Here is an 18140-nt window from a genome sequence, read left to right on the forward strand (position 1 = left end):
ACTTGAATGCTTCTTTCGACACTTCGAATACATGTTCAGCCCAACGACCCATTACTTTGTATTTTCATGCCCAGAACATCAAGAGCTTCTGATTGCTCAACATCTATACCGTTGATTGACAAAGATGATCGTAATGGGTCAGCGAATCGTTTGTGTGACAACAAGCAGCACTGAGTCTTTCGGGCATTAAAATCTACTCGATTCATTCGACCCCACCCAGAAATGGCCGTCCCTAACCCCCCTCTTGTCCTTAATCTCTCGAAGACTTGGCCTATGGTCGAATGAGTACGAATGACAGAGTTTACTGTGATCCGCAAATGAGAAGATCGGATTCGATGTCTGACCCATCGTTGATGAAAATTAGAAAAAGAGAAGGAGAAAGAACAGAGCCCTGGGGTACACCTGCGGTCAATTTGTGCTCATTGGATGAGAACTCATCTATAACGACTCGTATAGTGCGATCTCTGCGAAAGCTCGAAATAAATCGAACGAAGCGATTACCGACACCAAATGCGACAAGCTTTGATAGTAGTGCACCGTGCAAGACCCTATCAAATGCTTTGGAGATATCCAGAGCCACAACCTTACTCTCACCAAACTGGTGGATTGAGCGACTCCAACGTTCCGATAGAAGTGCCGGAACCCATACTGTTGGTCCCTAAGAAGGCCATTAGGCTCTAAATACCTCACAAGATGGTTATTAACCATGCTCTCTATGACCTTAGAGAGAGCGGAGCATATCGCAATTGGCCGATAATTCGCAGGGTTGCTTGCCACACCCTTCTTGGGTATTGGCTGAACATTCGCAACCTTCCAACGCGCCGGGAAGACTCCCGTACGGTAGGCAAAATTGAAAAGGTTGCGTAATGGACGAGCGAGCGTCGAAGAACACTTGCGTAAGAGAAGTGTTGATATGTCCTCCGGGCCCGGGGATTTATTTACGTCTAGATTTTCAAGAACCCTTTTAACTCCACGAGTTTGAAAAAATATTTGGGGCATGATGCCAGATACATTTTCGATTGAGGGGAGTGGTTGATGCTATCCGGCAGGGAAGAGTTCCGTGGAAATATATCAGCCAACAGGTTAGCCTTATCAACCGGGTCAGTGAATGTTTGATCGTCCTCAACAAGGGTTGGAATAGATGAAGAACTACCCTTTACTCTTTTCACGAATGGCCAAAAGCTTTTACTTACTGTGCCACAGTAGTGGTATAGGGTATTAAAACTGAAAAAAAATAAAGGGACCTCGAGCTTGAATTAATAACAACTGAACTATTTTATAAAATTTATTTTTATACCTTCCACCATAAGATGGGGGGTATACTAATTTCGTCATTCTGTTTGTAACTACTCGAAATATTCGTCTGAGACCCCATAAAGTATATATATTCTTGATCGTCGTGACATTTTATGTCGATCTAGCCATGTCCGTCCGTCTGTCTGTCCGTCCGTCTGTCTGTCGAAAGCACGCTAACTTCCGAAGGAGTAAAGCTAGCCGCTTGGAATTTTGCACAAATACTTCTTATTAGTGTAGGTCGGTTGGTATTGTAAATGGGCCATATCGATCCATGTTTTGATATAGCTGCCATATAAACCGATCTTGGGTCTTGACTTCTTGAGCCTCTAGAGTGCGCAATTCTTATCCGATTGGAATGAAATTTTGCACGACGTGTTTTGTTATGATATCCAACAACTGCGCCAAGTATAGTTCAAATCGGTCCATAACCTGATATAGCTGCCATATAAACCGATCTTGGGTCTTGACTTCTTGAACCTCTAGCGTGCGCAATTCTTATCCGATCAGAATGAATGAATGAACCAAGTATGGTTCAAATCGGTCCATAACCTGATATAGCTGCCATATAAACCGATCTTGGGTCTTGACTTCTTGAGCCTCTAGAGTGCGCAATTCTTATCCGATTGAAATGAAATTTTGCACGACGTGTTTTGTTATTATATCCAACAACTGTGCCAAGTATGGTTCAAATCGGTCCATAACCTGATATAGCTGCCATATAAACCGATCTTGGGGTTTGACTTCTTGAGCCTCTAGAGGGCGCAATTCTTATCCGAATGGAATGGAATTTCGCACGACGTGTTTTGTTATGATACCCAACAACTGTGCCAAGTATGGTTCAAATCGGTCCATAACCTGATATAGCTGCCATTTAAATCGATCTTGGGTCTTGACTTCTTGAGCCTCTAGAGGGCACAATTCTTATCCGATTTGAATGAATTTTTGCACGAAGTATTTCGTTATGATATCCAACAACTGTGCCAAGTATGGTTCAAATCGGTCCATAACCTGATATAGCTGCCATATAAACCGATCTTGGGTCTTGACTTCTTGAGCCTCTAGAGTGCGCAATTCTTATCCGATTGAAATGAAATTTTGCACGACGTGTTTTGTTATTATATCCAACAACTGTGCCAAGTATGGTTCAAATCGGTCCATAACCTGATATAGCTGCCATATAAACCGATCTTGGGTCTTGACTTCTTGAGCCTCTAGAGTGCGCAATTCTTATCCGATTGAAATGAAATTTTGCACGACGTGTTTTGTTATTATATCCAACAACTGTGCCAAGTATGGTTCAAATCGGTCCATAACCTGATATAGCTGCCATATAAACCGATCTTGGGGTTTGACTTCTTGAGCCTCTAGAGGGCGCAATTCTTATCCGAATGGAATGGAATTTCGCACGACGTGTTTTGTTATGATACCCAACAACTGTGCCAAGTATGGTTCAAATCGGTCCATAACCTGATATAGCTGCCATTTAAATCGATCTTGGGTCTTGACTTCTTGAGCCTCTAGAGGGCACAATTCTTATCCGATTTGAATGAATTTTGCACGAAGTATTTCGTTATGATATCCAACAACTGTGCCAAGTATGGTTCAAATCGGTCCATAACCTGATATAGCTGCCATATAAACCGATCTTGGGTCTTGACTTCTTGAGCCTCTAGAGTGCGCAATTCTTATCCGATTGAAATGAAATTTTGCACGACGTGTTTTGTTATTATATCCAACAACTGTGCCAAGTATGGTTCAAATCGGTCCATAACCTGATATAGCTGCCATATAAACCGATCTTGGGGTTTGACTTCTTGAGCCTCTAGAGGGCGCAATTCTTATCCGAATGGAATGGAATTTCGCACGACGTGTTTTGTTATGATACCCAACAACTGTGCCAAGTATGGTTCAAATCGGTCCATAACCTGATATAGCTGCCATTTAAATCGATCTTGGGTCTTGACTTCTTGAGCCTCTAGAGGGCACAATTCTTATCCGATTTGAATGAATTTTTGCACGAAGTATTTCGTTATGATATCCAACAACTGTGCCAAGTATAGTTGAAATCGGTCCATAACCTGATATAGCTGTCATATAAACAGATCTGGGGATTTGATTTCTTGAGCTTTTAGAGGGCGCAATTCCTATCCGATTTGGCTGAAATTTTGCATGACGTATTTTATTTTTACTTTCAACAACTGTGTCAAATAAGGTTCAAATCGGTTCATAACCTGATATAGCTGCCATATAAACCGATCTGGGATCTTGACTTCTTGACCCCTAGAGGTCGCAATTATTATCCGGTATGCCTGAAACGTGTTTATTATGGTCTGAATCGGTCTATAGCCCGATACAGATCCCATATAAATCGTTCTCTCTATTTTACTTCGTGAGCCCCAATGGGCGCAATTCTTATACGAATTGGCTGAAATTTTACACAGGTCTCTAACATATAATTTAATTGTGGTCCGAACCGGACCATATCTTGATATCGTTTTAATAGCAGAGCAACTCTTTTCTTATATCCTTTTTTGCCTAAGAAGAGATGCCGGGAAAAGAACTCGACAAATGCGATCCATGGTGGAGGGTATATAAGATTCGGCCCGGCCGAACTTAGCACGCTTTTACTTGTTTTTCATTTTTTTTAATTTTATCATTATTTTTTTTAATACTAGCTGGACAGGGGCCACTCCTCTGCGCCTTCTTTCACTCTCTTATTTTAGCTGAATGCTATACTGGCACGGTCAGGTCTTTCAGATATTTCACCCCAATGTGGATATAATATTGGTGCTCTACTCCCAAATACCTTTCTATCAGGGTTTGAATTGCTTGAACATTTTTCAATGTAAAGCAAAATTATTTTTGCTTTGCTACCTACTCTGTTTTAAAGTCAGCCACTTCAAACCCTGCTTTCATTTGAGCCTTATATTGCTATGGTGCGTAAAAATGTTCGGTATGGCGACATTTTTGGCGGTGAGGCGGACTCCTATACATCAGATTCCTTTAGATGGGTTGAAAGGTGGGGCGTCCCCTCCTAGATATCCCACCCTAATAAAGGTTAAACAAAGGGTTATTATAAATAAATCCAATTTCGCTTAAATCACCTCTCCACCTCTCCGAGATCTAACGTTTTTGAAAATAAGGTAAAGGGAGTGTCCGCCCAATAAAGTTTGGTTGTTTAATCAACTTCATTCTCATGGTTTTGTTGTTAGATTGGAGTAGCCAAACCCTTTGCCCTGAAAGTTGATATCGGATTCATAATCTACTCCCAAAAGCAACATTTGAGCTATATATTGCTATAGTCGGTATAAATCTATGGTTTAGGGGGAGGTTTTGAGTTTAGGCGTCCCTAAAACACTTGACCATAAAACAGATATCACATTTGAGCCCCTTTTTGCCAAAGTCCACAAAAATGTCCAGTTTGAGGGGTATGTAGGGTGGGGCGGTCCTCCCGACTCTAGGACCCAAAGGACAATTTATTTGAATCCTTTATTGTCGCGATATATATGTTCTGCTGAAGGGCAGGACGTGACCCAGATACTTAAATCCTTATATCACCCGGATATTCATTCGAACTCTACTGTCATAGACCTTTCTTTTAATTTCCATATTATCCCGATCGAACTTCACTTATAAAAAAAGTTTGCTGAATAAAGCAAACAATGTCAACTGAGCATTAGTTTGTTTTTTTAATTTTGATGCTATTGTAGCAGTAGTTCTGGTGTTACCACTTTTAATTACCTTTCATTTGATATCCATATTGTCTCAATCGGTAAATATGTTCTTTTGGAAGGTTATGGGGTGTAGGGAGGGCTCTCATACACTAAGGAATACTCAGGATACCCATATTGCCCAAATCGGTAAAAGTGTACTGTTGGGTGGTGTTTTTATGGGTGGGGACCCCACGACACTTTGTGTGACATTTTAATGCCAAGTTCGTAATCTACTCTTAAATACCTTTCATTTGATACCCATTTTGTGACGTTGGACATTCATGTCCGTTTTGAGGGTTTTTGGGGTTGGGGAGGCCCCGCAAACACCTTGGACCTAATTCTTATAACAGATGTGTACTCATCTTCCACACCCCTCCTTTCATTTGATACCCATATTGTCCTAATCGGTAAATATAGCCTATGGAGGGGTTTATATCAACTTTTAACTCTACTTTTATATACGTTTCCCTTGGCAACCATTTTGCACCAATCGGTAAATATGCCCTGCTGAGGGGTTTTGGGGGGTGGAGAGGCCCCTCAGACACCAAGGAATAAATTTGTATCTCAGATTTGTATTCTACTTTTAAATGTCTTTTATTTGATACCCATATGGCTAAAGCGATAAAAGTGTCCTGTTGGGTGGTGTTTTTGGGAGGTGGGGTACCCCCGAAACTAAGGGTGACATTCTAATGCCAAGTTCGTATTCTACTCTTAAATACCTTTCATTTGATACCCATATTGTGCTAATTGGTAACTATGTCCGTTCGGAAGATTTTGGGATGGGGCGTCCCCCCAGGTTATTTGACCCCAGAATATTATGCCAATTTCATGTTTTTGGGGTACCATAAGGTGGCATGAAAAATTTCGCTTAATTAATTTTATTTAAAGTCGAAGCACACTTCTTATGAGATTTATTGGTTGCCCAAAAAGTAATTGCGGATTTTTTAAAAGAAAGTAAATGCATTTTTAATAAAACTTAGAATGAACTTTAATCAAATATACTTTTTTTACACTTTTTTTCTAAAGCAAGCTAAAAGTAACAGCTGATAACTGATAGAAGAAAGAATGCAATTACAGAGTCATAAGCTGTGAAAAAATTTGTCAACGCCGACTATATGAAAAATCCGCAATTACTTTTTGGGCAACCCAATATTATTCAATTGAAAATCATGTGGCAAAGGCCAAAAACTGGAGTATTTCTTTTACATATTAAATCGTAATTTATGGATCCAAATGATCTCATCTACATTTTTTCTCTCCCACAATAACAATAAAATGTGCTCTCATGTTCCAAAATTAACCAAGAAACAAGTAATTGTTTACAGTAATTTTCAAGTATATAAATTTTATTCACTGATTATCTCTAGACAAAAATAAATACAAACAAACAAAGAAAGCGTGTGGGCTGTTAAATAATGAATGATTCGAATATTGGCTTTTTTTACAATAATCATCGACACCATCAGTGATCTGACGCACTCAAGGGAGAAAATCTTGTAAATTGCTACAATTTATGAGATATTCACAATTTCCACTTACATTCATTAACATCAAGGATTTGGGTCTCTTTTTGCGTGCCGGTGGTTTTGGAGGGCCATTCAATTTGTGACAATTACGAAAGAAAATCAAAGAAAAGTTACCAGCGGAATCGCTATACGAACTTTGGCCGGAAGTACTACTCATGACGACGCTATTCCTTTTCCTTTCTTGTGTTAATTTGGCGTTGATTGATTTATGGCAGACTGTTTTTTCTCTCGTTATTGGCATATATAGGCCATTTCACATGGTCACCATCCAAAATAAATGCATGATTGCTTAGAAATGCAAAGGAGATTTTTTTTTTTTAATTCACCAGACCACAATACTTTTGCAATTGTATAATATTTTCTTTTCTTTTTCAAAGTATTCACATTTTAATATGTGCGGTAAATATTTTTTAGATTTAAATCTTTACGAGGTTTACTTCTTAGCGCACAACGTCCGATTTTTGTTTGACTCAAAACAACATTCGACAGGCAACGCTGCCAAACAACTGTTTTTTTTGGGGGGAAGAAGAAAATTTTGAAAATTTTCCTTTTGGTTTTATTTCGAAAAATCAAATAAAAAATTATTAAGTAGCACAAAAACAAAAAACAGCACACGCTTTGTGGCGGCAATCGCATCAAATGAGCGCACAAATTAAAGTAAAATTGAAAATGTTTGGCAAGAAGAGAGCCCACCATGTTTTCTCTTAAAATTTCTGCGGCATTTCTGTTATGTCTGACCTGCGAATTTTGCTGTTTCCTGTTGAACTTGTAACATTTTTAATTTCGAAAATAGTCTGAAAAAAACTTTTACGGGATTTCTCTTCTGATGTTTACTTCTTTAAGGTCATCCATTGAAATTGTTTAGTTTTTGTATTCGTTGCAGAGTGTAGTACTTTGACGATTCCCTGTCCATTTTCTTGGCAAGGCATCAATTACTCGATCGATTCCTTATGCCCGATTTTCTTTTCTGCCAACTACCTACTGTGAAATTGTTTAGGTGCGTCACACACATCAACGTGTGTGAACAGATTCGCGAGAGTGATTCAATATTTTTATGGCATTTTCGAATATTTGGATTAGCAAATCTCATGAAAGAGAAAGTCAAAATAAAATGAAAAAAAAAAACACAGCAAAAACAGAAAAGAGGAAAAAGTGATGTCAATCTAAGAAAAAAAACAGCTTAAAATGTAATATGCAAAAAAAACCCTTGCAAATCATTGAATTTTATTACCAAAATCAGTGTTCGGTTCGAAATGTGTTCATTCACCGTAACGTTGCGTCCAACAGCATCTTTGAAAAAATACGGTCCAATGATTCCACCAGCGTACAAACCACACCAAACAGTGCATTTTTCGGGATGCATGGGCAGTTCTTGAACGGCTTCTGGTTGCTCTTCACTCCAAATGCGGCAATTTTGCTTATTTACGTAGCCATTCAACCAGAAATGAGCCTTATCGCTGAACAAAATTTGTCAAAATTTGAACAAATTTCGAACCGAACACTGATTTTGGTAATAAAATTCAATGATTTGCAAGCGTTGCTCGTTAGCAAGTCTATTCATGATGAAATGTCAAAGCATACTAAGCATCTTTCTCTTTGACACCATGTCTGAAATCCCACGTGATCTGTCAAATACTAATGCATGAAAATCCTAACCTCAAAAAAATCACCCTTTACCATTCAACATGTATTGCATATTTCATGTTTTTGCTCAAAAAGATAATGGGAGGTATAAACAACAAATCCCATTGATTTATTATAAGTTTGTATAAGAAAGGACCGACCGATTAAAAACATAGGAGAAGTAATCGTGCAAAATACTAGCAAAATCGGATAGAAATTGCGCCCTCTATAGGCTGAAAAAGCATAATCAGGAGATTAGGTAGTATGTATCAAGTTTCGAACCATACTTAAAAGCGTTCTTTCGGCAGACGAACGGACATGGCTAGAATGACCAAACAAAAAGGCTATGACGATCAATAATATATCGATGCCTTAACATAAAAAAGGGCATAACTCAGTTTTTTGTTAAATCTGAAAGACAAATGTCAAATGTTCCTTCCCTCAAAATAAAACCTAAGTCATGTTTTTCTTCTCCTGTAAAGAAACATAAGATGTAAATGCTTTTAGTTTATTCTGGAAAATTTCAAACGGTTATATTGCAAATAACAGAGTTAAAACGATTAAAAAAAAAAAAAAAAAAAAATAGCAATGTCAAGTTTTTGCCTTCTCTTGTAAAGGAACAAAAAATTTAGTAAGGCCTTTTTTATGTTAAGCCATCGATATATACTTTAAGTGGTCTTCTACCAATATTTCGAGGTATTGGAAACTGAGTGACGGACCAAATGTGCAAAGCAGTGTGAATTTATGCTAATTACTCTAAGGAGTTACGATTGGTGCCGTGAGCTCCCACAAACGCTTACGCTCAATACATTTTATTCATTCACAGCAACGCATGATGACTTGATTGTGTTGGGATTTTGCTCGCGAATCATGTCAAGCACATGAGATTCGCGCATGAAACGACAACTCACGTGCACATTTTTACTCAGAACCATTTCCTGACTCAATTAAATCTGTGCGCGTAATAGCAATAAATGTACAGGTCAAAGGAAAGAGTAGTTAAGTACCTAAGGAAAGGGTAGTTTAAGTAATTTTTCCCAAAGGAAAAAGTAGTTTCAATACCATTTCTCAAAGGAAAGGGTAGTTTTTGTACCCCTTCCCAAAGGATAGGGTAGTTTCAGAATCCCTTCCCAAAGAAAACTGTAGTTTTAGTACCCTTTCCCAAAGGATAGGGCAGATTCAATATCCCTTTCCAAAGAAAACTGTAGATTTAGTACCGTTTTCCCATAGGGAGCGGTAGCTTTAGTACACTTTCAAAAAGAAAAGGGTAGTTTTAGTACCCTATCCCAAAGGAAAGGGTAGTTTCAGTACCCTTTCCCAAAGAAAAGAGTAGTTTTAGTACCTTTTCCCAAAGAAAAGGGTAGTTTTGCTACCTTTTTGCCAAACAAAAGGTTTTTTTTAGTACCCTTTCCCAAAGCAAAGGTTAGTTTTAGAACCCTTTCAGAAGGCAAAGGGTAGTTTTAGTACCCTTTCCCCAAGGAAAGGGAATTTTTAGTACTCTTTCCCAATGTTTTAGTACTGTTTCCCAATGGAAAAAGTAGTTTAGTATCCTTTAACAAAGGAAAGGGTAGCTTTAGTACCCTTCCCCAAAGCAAAGAGTAGTTTTAGTACCCTTTTCCCAAGGAAAGAGTAGATTTAGCATACTTTCCCAAAGGAAAGGGACGTTTTAGTACCCTTTCCCAAAGCAAAGGGAAGTTTTAGTATCCTTTCCCAAGAGAAAGGGTAGAATTGGTACACTTTCCCAAAGGAAAGGGTAGTTTTAGTACACTTTCCCAAAGGAAAGGGTAGTTTTATTAAACTTTCCCAAAGGAAAGCGTAGTTTTAGAAACCTTTCTCAAAGCAAAGAGAGGTTTTAGAACCCTTTTCTAAAGGAAAGGGATGATTTAGTACACTTTCCCAAAAGAAAGGGTAATTTTAGTACCCATTCCCAAAGGAAAGGGTAGTTTTAATACCCTTTCCAAAGGAAAGGCCAGTTTTATTGCCCAATTCTAACGAAAAGGGTAGTTCTAGTATCCGTTCCCAAAGGAAAGGGTAGTTTTAATACCCTTCCTAATGCAATGGGTAGTTTTAGTACATATTCACAAAGGAAAATGTAGTTTTAAAAAACTTTCCCAAAGGAAAGGGTAGTTTAAATACCCTTTCCCAAAGGAAAGGTTAGTTTTAGAACCCTTTCCTGAAATAAAAAAAGATTAAGTGCTCTTTCCTAAAGGAAAGGAAAGTTTCAGTACACTTTCCCAAAGGAAAGGGTAGTTTTAGTACCATTTCCCAAAGGAAACGGTAGTTTTAATACCCTTTCCCAAAGCAAAGGGTAGTTTTAGAACCCTTTCAGAAGGCAAAGGGTAGTTTTAGTACCCTTTTCCCAAGGAAAGGGTAGTTTTAGTACTCTTTTCCCAAGGAAAGGGTAGTTTTAGTACTCTTTCCCAATGTTTTAGTACTGTTTCCCAATGGAAAAAGTAGTTTTAGTACCCTTTAACAAAGGAAAGGGTAGCTTTAGTACACTTCCCCAAAGCAAAGAGTAGTTTTAGTACCCTTTCCCCAAGGAAAGAGTAGATTTAGTACACTTTCCCAAACACTTTCCCGAGCAAAGAGTAGATTTAGTACACTTTCCAAAGGAAAGGGCAGTTTTATTACCCAATTCTAACGAAAAAGGTAGTTTTAGTATCCGTTCCCAAAGTAAAGGGTAGTTTTAGTACCCATTCCCAAGCAATGGGTAGTTTTGGTACCCTTTCACAAAGGAAAGTGTAGTTTTTGTATCCTGTCTGTAGGAAAAGTGTAGTTTCTGTATAAATTTCTTAGGCAAATTGTAGTTTTTTTTTTCCTTTCTCTAGGTAATGTATAGCCTATTGTACCCTTTTCATAAGAAAATTGTTGTGCTTGTTCCCTCTTCAAAGGAAAAGGGTAGCTTAAGTACCTTTTTTGTACGCTTTCCCAAGGAAAAGGGTAGCTTTTGTATCCTCTCCTGAGAAAAAGCATAGTTTCTGTACTCTTTACCAAGGAAAAGTATAGTTTCTGCACCCGCTATATAAGGAAAGGGTAATTTCTGTACCCTTTTTGTAAAGAAAGGGTAGTTTCTGCACCCTTTTTGTAAAGAAAGGGTAGTTTCTGTACCCTTTCCGTAAGGAACTTTCGGTAAGGAAAGTGTAGTTTTAGTACTGTTTCTAGGGAAAATGTTGTTTTAGTACCATTTCATAAATGAAAGGGCCGCTTTAGTATCCTTCTAAAAGGAAAAAGTCCTTTTAGTACCCTTTCGTCAAGGAAATAATCCTTCTAGTACACTTTTCCAAAGCAAGGGCCTTTTTAGAAACCTTTTCCAAAGTAAAGGGTATTTAGAAAAGCTTTGCCCAAATGGAAATAAGTTTAACTTTTGACAGTAGAATACTGAATTGGTGGTGACATTGAATGTAAAATGCCCACCCAAGATGCAAGATCCGATCGTTTGTTTTCCAATTGACCAGAACCTCCCTTGCACCTTGAATATATAATGTGGTGACATTGAGTGTGAAATGCCCACCCAAGATGCAAGATCCGATCGTTTGTTTCCCAATTGACCAGAACCTCCCTTGCACCTTGAATGTAAAATGCCCCGCCAATATGAGTTAGATATAAAAGTCAAATGGCAGCAAGTGCCGATGTGTTGCCAGATTAGCTAGTCATATTAAACACCAAAAAAGAGTAGATACATCATGTTTCCTAATTTGCCAGAAACTTTACTTTAATTTCAAAAAAGTTCGATTTTATAGATGGATACAACGGCCAAGCGAAATTTTGTGTGGTATTACGAATTGGGGGTCAAGCAACCTATGGAAACGCCCCAACTTAAAGCTACCCAAACGAACAGTTTATAGATTGGGAGAAAAAAATATATAATTTTCTGTATAACAATCAAATTTCATGTAAATTCAAGTCAAAATATCAGTAAAAAAATGCATGCAAAAATAACAACAACGATTTTATAAAAATTAGCGAAAAAATGTTTTCATACATGAAATAAAACTCAACATAAATGTATTCATGCTCACAACGATAAAAAAGAAGCTCTATAACTTAAAAGTTCTTAAGCCAATAATCTTACTTCCAATTCGTACTACTCTTGCGACATCTAGAGTTCAAAATGTTAACTAAATACTAGAAATTACTTCATAAGATACAGTGATGCAATACTTTTTTTTTGCTATACAACAATTCCAAAGGAGTGTCATCAGTACATAAAGTGCTCAAGAAATTAAAAGACATCTCTAAATAGCATACACAAAATTATAGGTGAAGGACTTGGAGTGGACGAGAGCAGTAGACCCATTCGATATTTCAAGTATCGACCGACTACTCTCCCCCACATGCTGCCAAGATGCATCGGCAATCATTTGAGTGGTTTTTGTTGTGGTCAAAATGTTACTCACAGTCGTTGCCAAACTGGGAACACAATAGCAATGATCCTTCATGGAGAGCACATCATCACTGGATTCGCCACCATCATCGTCGTCGTCGCAACGATTCAGCGAGGCATGTTGGCGGTGTGATTTTTTCGACATACGCGGCGAGGCAACGATGTGATGGCGATTAATATGCTCCACAGGACATGTGCAAAATTCCTCGCTATTATCCTCCGAGGTTTCGGAGCTCAAATTGAATTCTTTGGCAAAATCGAAAACACTTTTGCTGGGATGTATGCGACGACGTTTGGTGCAAATCTTACACAGTTTGCCTTTGCGCAGTTGGAAGTTGATGAGCTTGGAGCGGAATGTCTGACGTATGGCTTTGGATTTCTTTTGAATTTTTGGCACTTTAAATTTAAGTTTTGAGGTATTCATGACTTGTGATGATGGCTGTGGTATTGAAGGATCCTTGGACGGATACATGTTGGCAGTGTTGTTAATGGAGTGCTGTTTGCTAGCTTGAGACTCCTTCAAGGAATCGGTTGTTGTGGAGGGTGAGCAGGAGCTGTGAGATGAAAAACTTGGCTGTTGTTGAGTATCGTTTAGCAGAGAGGCTGCGGTAGTGAGCTGAGGTGATTCATTAGCAGGCATTTTGAGGGAATTAAAACAACCAGTTTCCTCATCCTTTTCGGGACTACCACTACCAACACCACTATCTTTGCTATCCTGAGACCTTTGCATTTTGGTCAAAGGGCTTTTGGAGAATTCCTTGATGTTACATAGAATGGCATTAATGGATTTCTGCGAGAAGGATAAGGATCTCTTCTTGTTCTTATCATTCTGTAAGGTGACCGGCAACTCTCGATCCGAGCTGGAGGTGGAAATGCGTTTGATGTCATGGCCATTGGTATTGCTTAGGGGTCGTGTTATCACATCTATTACCTCGGCGGATTCTATGGCATCCAAATCTGTTACCTGTGGCGGAGAAATGGTACGTTTTAGGCGATTGTCCAAAGTGCGATTCAATTCATCGATTTTATCCAAATGAGCATCTATGGAATTTTGCATAACTTCCGGTATGGGTTTGGCGTCGGATTCCTGGGACAACTGCTCGCCACCACCATTAGAAGACAGTTCTTCCTTAATGTTCTGGTTATCCTGCTGCTTGGACTCCTCCCTTTCCTGTTTCTCATTCTCGGCTTCCTTCTCCTCTATTCTATTGATTTCTATGATAACTTTTTGCTCTATTCCTATGTTATTAAGATCCTCTTGTTCTTTATCTCCTTCAACATGAACTGTAAGTTTTATTTCATTTTCCTCCTTTTCTTTTTGCTTTTCCTTATCCTCTTTCAAATCTAAATCTGCATATATATGATTGTTATTCTTAAATTTCTGTTCATCCTCATAGTCGTCTTCCTCCTGTTCCCTGAATTCATGGCTGCGCACCATTATCGAGCCATGGCTCATGCTGCGTCTCAACTTGGAAGGCACAAATCTTAGAGGCGGTGTTAACTCCTTAACGAAATCACTTAAATCATGCATATAACAACCCTGATTGTTATTCGCTTCAAAACTGGCAGCCATGCGCATGGGTAGGTTAGTAATAGGCTCATATTTAGCAGGGCTATTAGGATTAATTACCGATAGTGAACCCAGACTTTGGGAGCGTGGTTTCATTTTATTACCAAAACGCTTGGAACGCGCCGACGCTGTCGGTGTTGTAGGTTGTGGTGTAGATTTACGCTTGAAATGTCTTCCCCGCAAGAGGGTAAGAACTCCACCTCGGCGACGCAATTCATTGAAAATACTTACGCTGGTAGAGTTGCCATTGCCGTTCTAGAGATTTTCGTTTTTTTTTTAGTTTTTTTTATGGGGAGTTATTATGTTGTATTTTTTTCGTGGTTAGTTGGGTGATTTTTATGTTTGGGTGTAAGAAAGAGAGAGATAGAGATAGATGGAAAAATTGGAAATTTTAAATAATTTTTTTTCTTTAAACAAGTTCAAATCAAACTGTCGGATTTGGGCCTAAGTGATCGAAAATTAAGTTGTCCACTCCTAAGATAAATCCTAACAGAATATGATAAAAGTAAAATATGGAAATACAAATATATTGGAAAAAATACCACTTTTGCTGAATATGATCACTATCCTGGTGGAAGGAGTTTAGACAGATAGTGGTTCAACAAGAAGAACACTCCCCTGTATAATTCACTATTTAATTCTATGGGGCTTTGAGTTTGTGTGAACTCTACGTATGACTGGCAGCCACACATGTAGTTCACAATCCAAGGAGTAACACCCGAGAGATCGTTCCGCATGACTTTTCTTGTTCGGTATGTCGCGCAATAACCTCCTATTGAAGGTTATTGCGACTTGGTTTGGGTTTCTTGGCGGATTGTAGGGAGATTAAAGCATCGATCACAGATCCAAAATCGGTTTTTATGGCAGCTACATCAAAACATGGAACGATATTGCCCATTTACAATCCCAACTGACCTACATTGGTGGGAAGTGTTTGTGTAAAAGTTCAAGCGCGTAGCTTTATTCCATCGAAAGTTAGAGTGTTTTCGACATACGGACAAAGCTAGGTTAGGTTAGGTGAGAGTGGCAGTCCTTTAAAGACTCACTTAGACAATTTTAAGTCCATTGTGATACCACAGTAGCGACAGACCAAGGCTTCTGGCGGGAAATGAACTCACGACCCCTGCACTGGTTATACAAGCACGCTACCAACTCGACTACCGGGACGCCCAAGGATAAATCGACTGATAATGTGAAGACGATCAATAATACATATAACTTGTTGGGTCTCAGATCAATATTTCGATGTGTTACAAAAGGATCGTCGAAATAGTTTAGGTTGGGTTGAAAAGAGCGTTGCGGATATTAATCCGCCCCATGCCACTAAGGGCATACATCTAAGCCAGTTATCGGCTTGTTGTGCACTCTAAAAACTAAAAAGTAACCTCGAAATAGAGAAACAGACAAAAATTGTAAAATTTAATGATCTCGCCCTAACAGGCAAAAAACTTGAAAAATTAAAATTCGGCAGAGCCTAGCCAGGATTCGAATTTGGGACCATGGAGCGACGGCGAGAGCCAGTGCCGTTGTCTTAGCGTTCGAAGCCATCAATACAACTTCCAACAGATGCACAAAATCATGTGTGGTACGGAAGAAGCGTAATTTACCACAAACAGAATGTCTGTCATTACACAAAAATATATGCATTGGAAAAAGTACAGCTAATAAGAAGGGTTGTCGAGCTTGGTTGATGTGGTAATTGTACCATAGATGCGTTTTAGCAATTAATACGATTTAAATATTGGGTTGCCCAAAAAGTAATTGTCGGTATTATAATAGTAATATAGTCGGCGTTGACAAATTTTTTCAACGGCTTGTGACTCTGTAATTGCATTCATTCTTCTGTCAGTTATCAGCTGTTACTTTTAGCTTGCTTTAGAAAAAAAAAGTGCGCGAAATTTTGTTTACATTTGTTTGTTTGGCGTCAATTTTAATATGGGTACCACATGTATTGAAAGAAATTCATTTAACAAACCGAATCAACGCTTGTGATATGCACCTTAAACGCAATGAATTCGATCCGTTTTTAAAACGAATCATAACTGGAGATGAAAAATGGATTGTTTACAACAACGTTAGTCGAAAACGATCATGGTCCAAGCATGGTGAACCAGCTCAAACCACTTCAAAGGCTGATATCCACCAAAAGAAGGTTATGCTGTCTGTTTGATGGGAATGGAAGGGTGTGTTATATTTTGAGCTGCTTCCAAGGAACCAAACGATTAATTCGGATGTTTACTGTCAACAATTGGACAAATTGAATACAGCCATCAAGGAGAAGCGACCAGAATTGGTCAATTTGATGCATCCACCATATAGCCCGGACCTTGCACCATCAGACTACCATTTATTTCGATCTTTGCAGAACTCCTTAAATGGTAAAACTTTCGGCAATGATGAGGCTATAAAATCGCACTTGGTTCAGTTTTTTGCAGATAAAGGCCAGAAGTTCTATGAGCGTGGAATACTAAATTTGCCAGGAAGATGGCAAAAGGTTATCGAACAAAATGGCAATTATAAAGGGTGATTTTTTTGAGGTTAGGATTTTCATGCATTAGTATTTGACAGATCACGTGGGATTTCAGACATGGTGTCAAAGAGAAAGATGCTCAGTATGCTTTAACATTTCATCATGAATAGACTTACTAACGAGCAACGCTTGCAAATCATTGAATTTTATTACCAAAATCAGTGTTCGGTTCGAAATGTGTTCATTCACCGTAACGTTGCGTCCAACAGCATCTTTGAAAAAATACGGTCCAATGATTCCACCAGCGTACAAACCACACCAAACAGTGCATTTTTCGGGATGCATGGGCAGTTCTTGAACGGCTTCTGGTTGCTCTTCACTCCAAATGCGGCAATTTTGCTTATTTACGTAGCCATTCAACCAGAAATGAGCCTCATCGCTGAACAAAATTTGTCAAAATTTGAACACATTTCGAACCGAACACTGATTTTGGTAATAAAATTCAATGATTTGCAAGCGTTGCTCGTTAGTAAGTCTATTCATGATGAAATGTCAAAGCATACTGAGCATCTTTCTCTTTGACACCATGTCTGAAATCCCACGTGATCTGTCAAATACTAATGCATGAAAATCCTAACCTCAAAAAAATCACCCTTTATATTTGATTAAAGTTCATTCTAAGTTTTATTAAAAATGCATTTACTTTCTTTTAAAAAATCCGCAATTACTTTTTGGGCAACCCAATACATGCACTCAACCAAATTTGTTATTCAAAACAGCAAAAATGTTTGCAAAGACAGCAGTTTTTGAGCCGTATTCACAAAACTTACTGAAGCCTTTAAATAGGTTTATTTGACAGTTTTATAAGGGAAGCCTGTCAAATAAACCTATTTCAAATCTACATTAAGTTTTGTGAATATCGGTGACAAATACCTATAAAATAAACCTATTTCAAATCCTCATTAAGTGGGAGCCATGGGCGGAGAAAAGCCTCAGGGGGTGGGCTTAAGGAGGATGGTTGCGCCCACAGTTCGATTCTGGGTGCTATTGATACGGAGCCTAGACAGAGGAGGATCTCCGACTACCTGGCACAAGTGCCGACTAGAGTGAGGGCATTCGCGATCCGTTTTCCTTAGAGGGACGAATGCAGGGCGGATGGTGCATTTGAGGAGGATGAGACCTCGATCTACACAGATGGCTCCAAGATGGAGTCAGAGACTGGAATGGGGGGGGGGTCTACTATGATGCACTCATTATCAGTATGTCTCTGAGACTGCCGGGAGAGTGTATGGTCTTTCAGGCAAAGGGTCATTGCAGTAGCCGCAAGAGAAATTCTGGCAAGGGGCCTATTACCACCCTCGAATCTCAGAATTTATGTGAACAGTATGGCGGCGCTCAAGGCCTTGGGGTCGAGGATGGTGAGATCGAGATGCGTGGCGGACTGTTTGTAGTCCCTCGATAGGCTCCGGGTGCACGATGTGACGCCGACATGGGTTCATGGGCATGAGGGGGATTCCAGACAATGAGAGGGTGGACGAGTGCGCCAGGAGGGGTTCGT

General features: G+C 39.0%; 1 protein-coding gene across 4 annotated transcripts in view; it reads right to left on the minus strand.

The window, feature by feature from the left end:
- LOC106080662 (tyrosine-protein kinase Fer) overlaps window positions 1–18140 on the minus strand; it is a 247419-nt gene that overhangs the window by 7985 nt on the left and 221294 nt on the right. For 2 of the 4 annotated variants that reach the window (XM_013242104.2, XM_013242103.2), the window contains exon 8: window positions 14173–14367. The exons of 1 other annotated variant lie outside the window; for it this stretch is intronic. In XM_013242104.2, the coding sequence (XP_013097558.2) occupies window positions 14173–14367 (195 nt within the window). Of the gene's footprint in view, window positions 1–6548; window positions 7041–14172; window positions 14368–18140 lie in introns of those variants that run through there. One more of the 4 variants, XM_059364123.1, reaches the window with a different exon arrangement.

The sequence above is a fragment of the Stomoxys calcitrans genome, chromosome 2 (genome assembly GCF_963082655.1).
Source record: "Stomoxys calcitrans chromosome 2, idStoCalc2.1, whole genome shotgun sequence".
Taxonomy (NCBI): Eukaryota; Metazoa; Arthropoda; class Insecta; order Diptera; family Muscidae; genus Stomoxys; species Stomoxys calcitrans.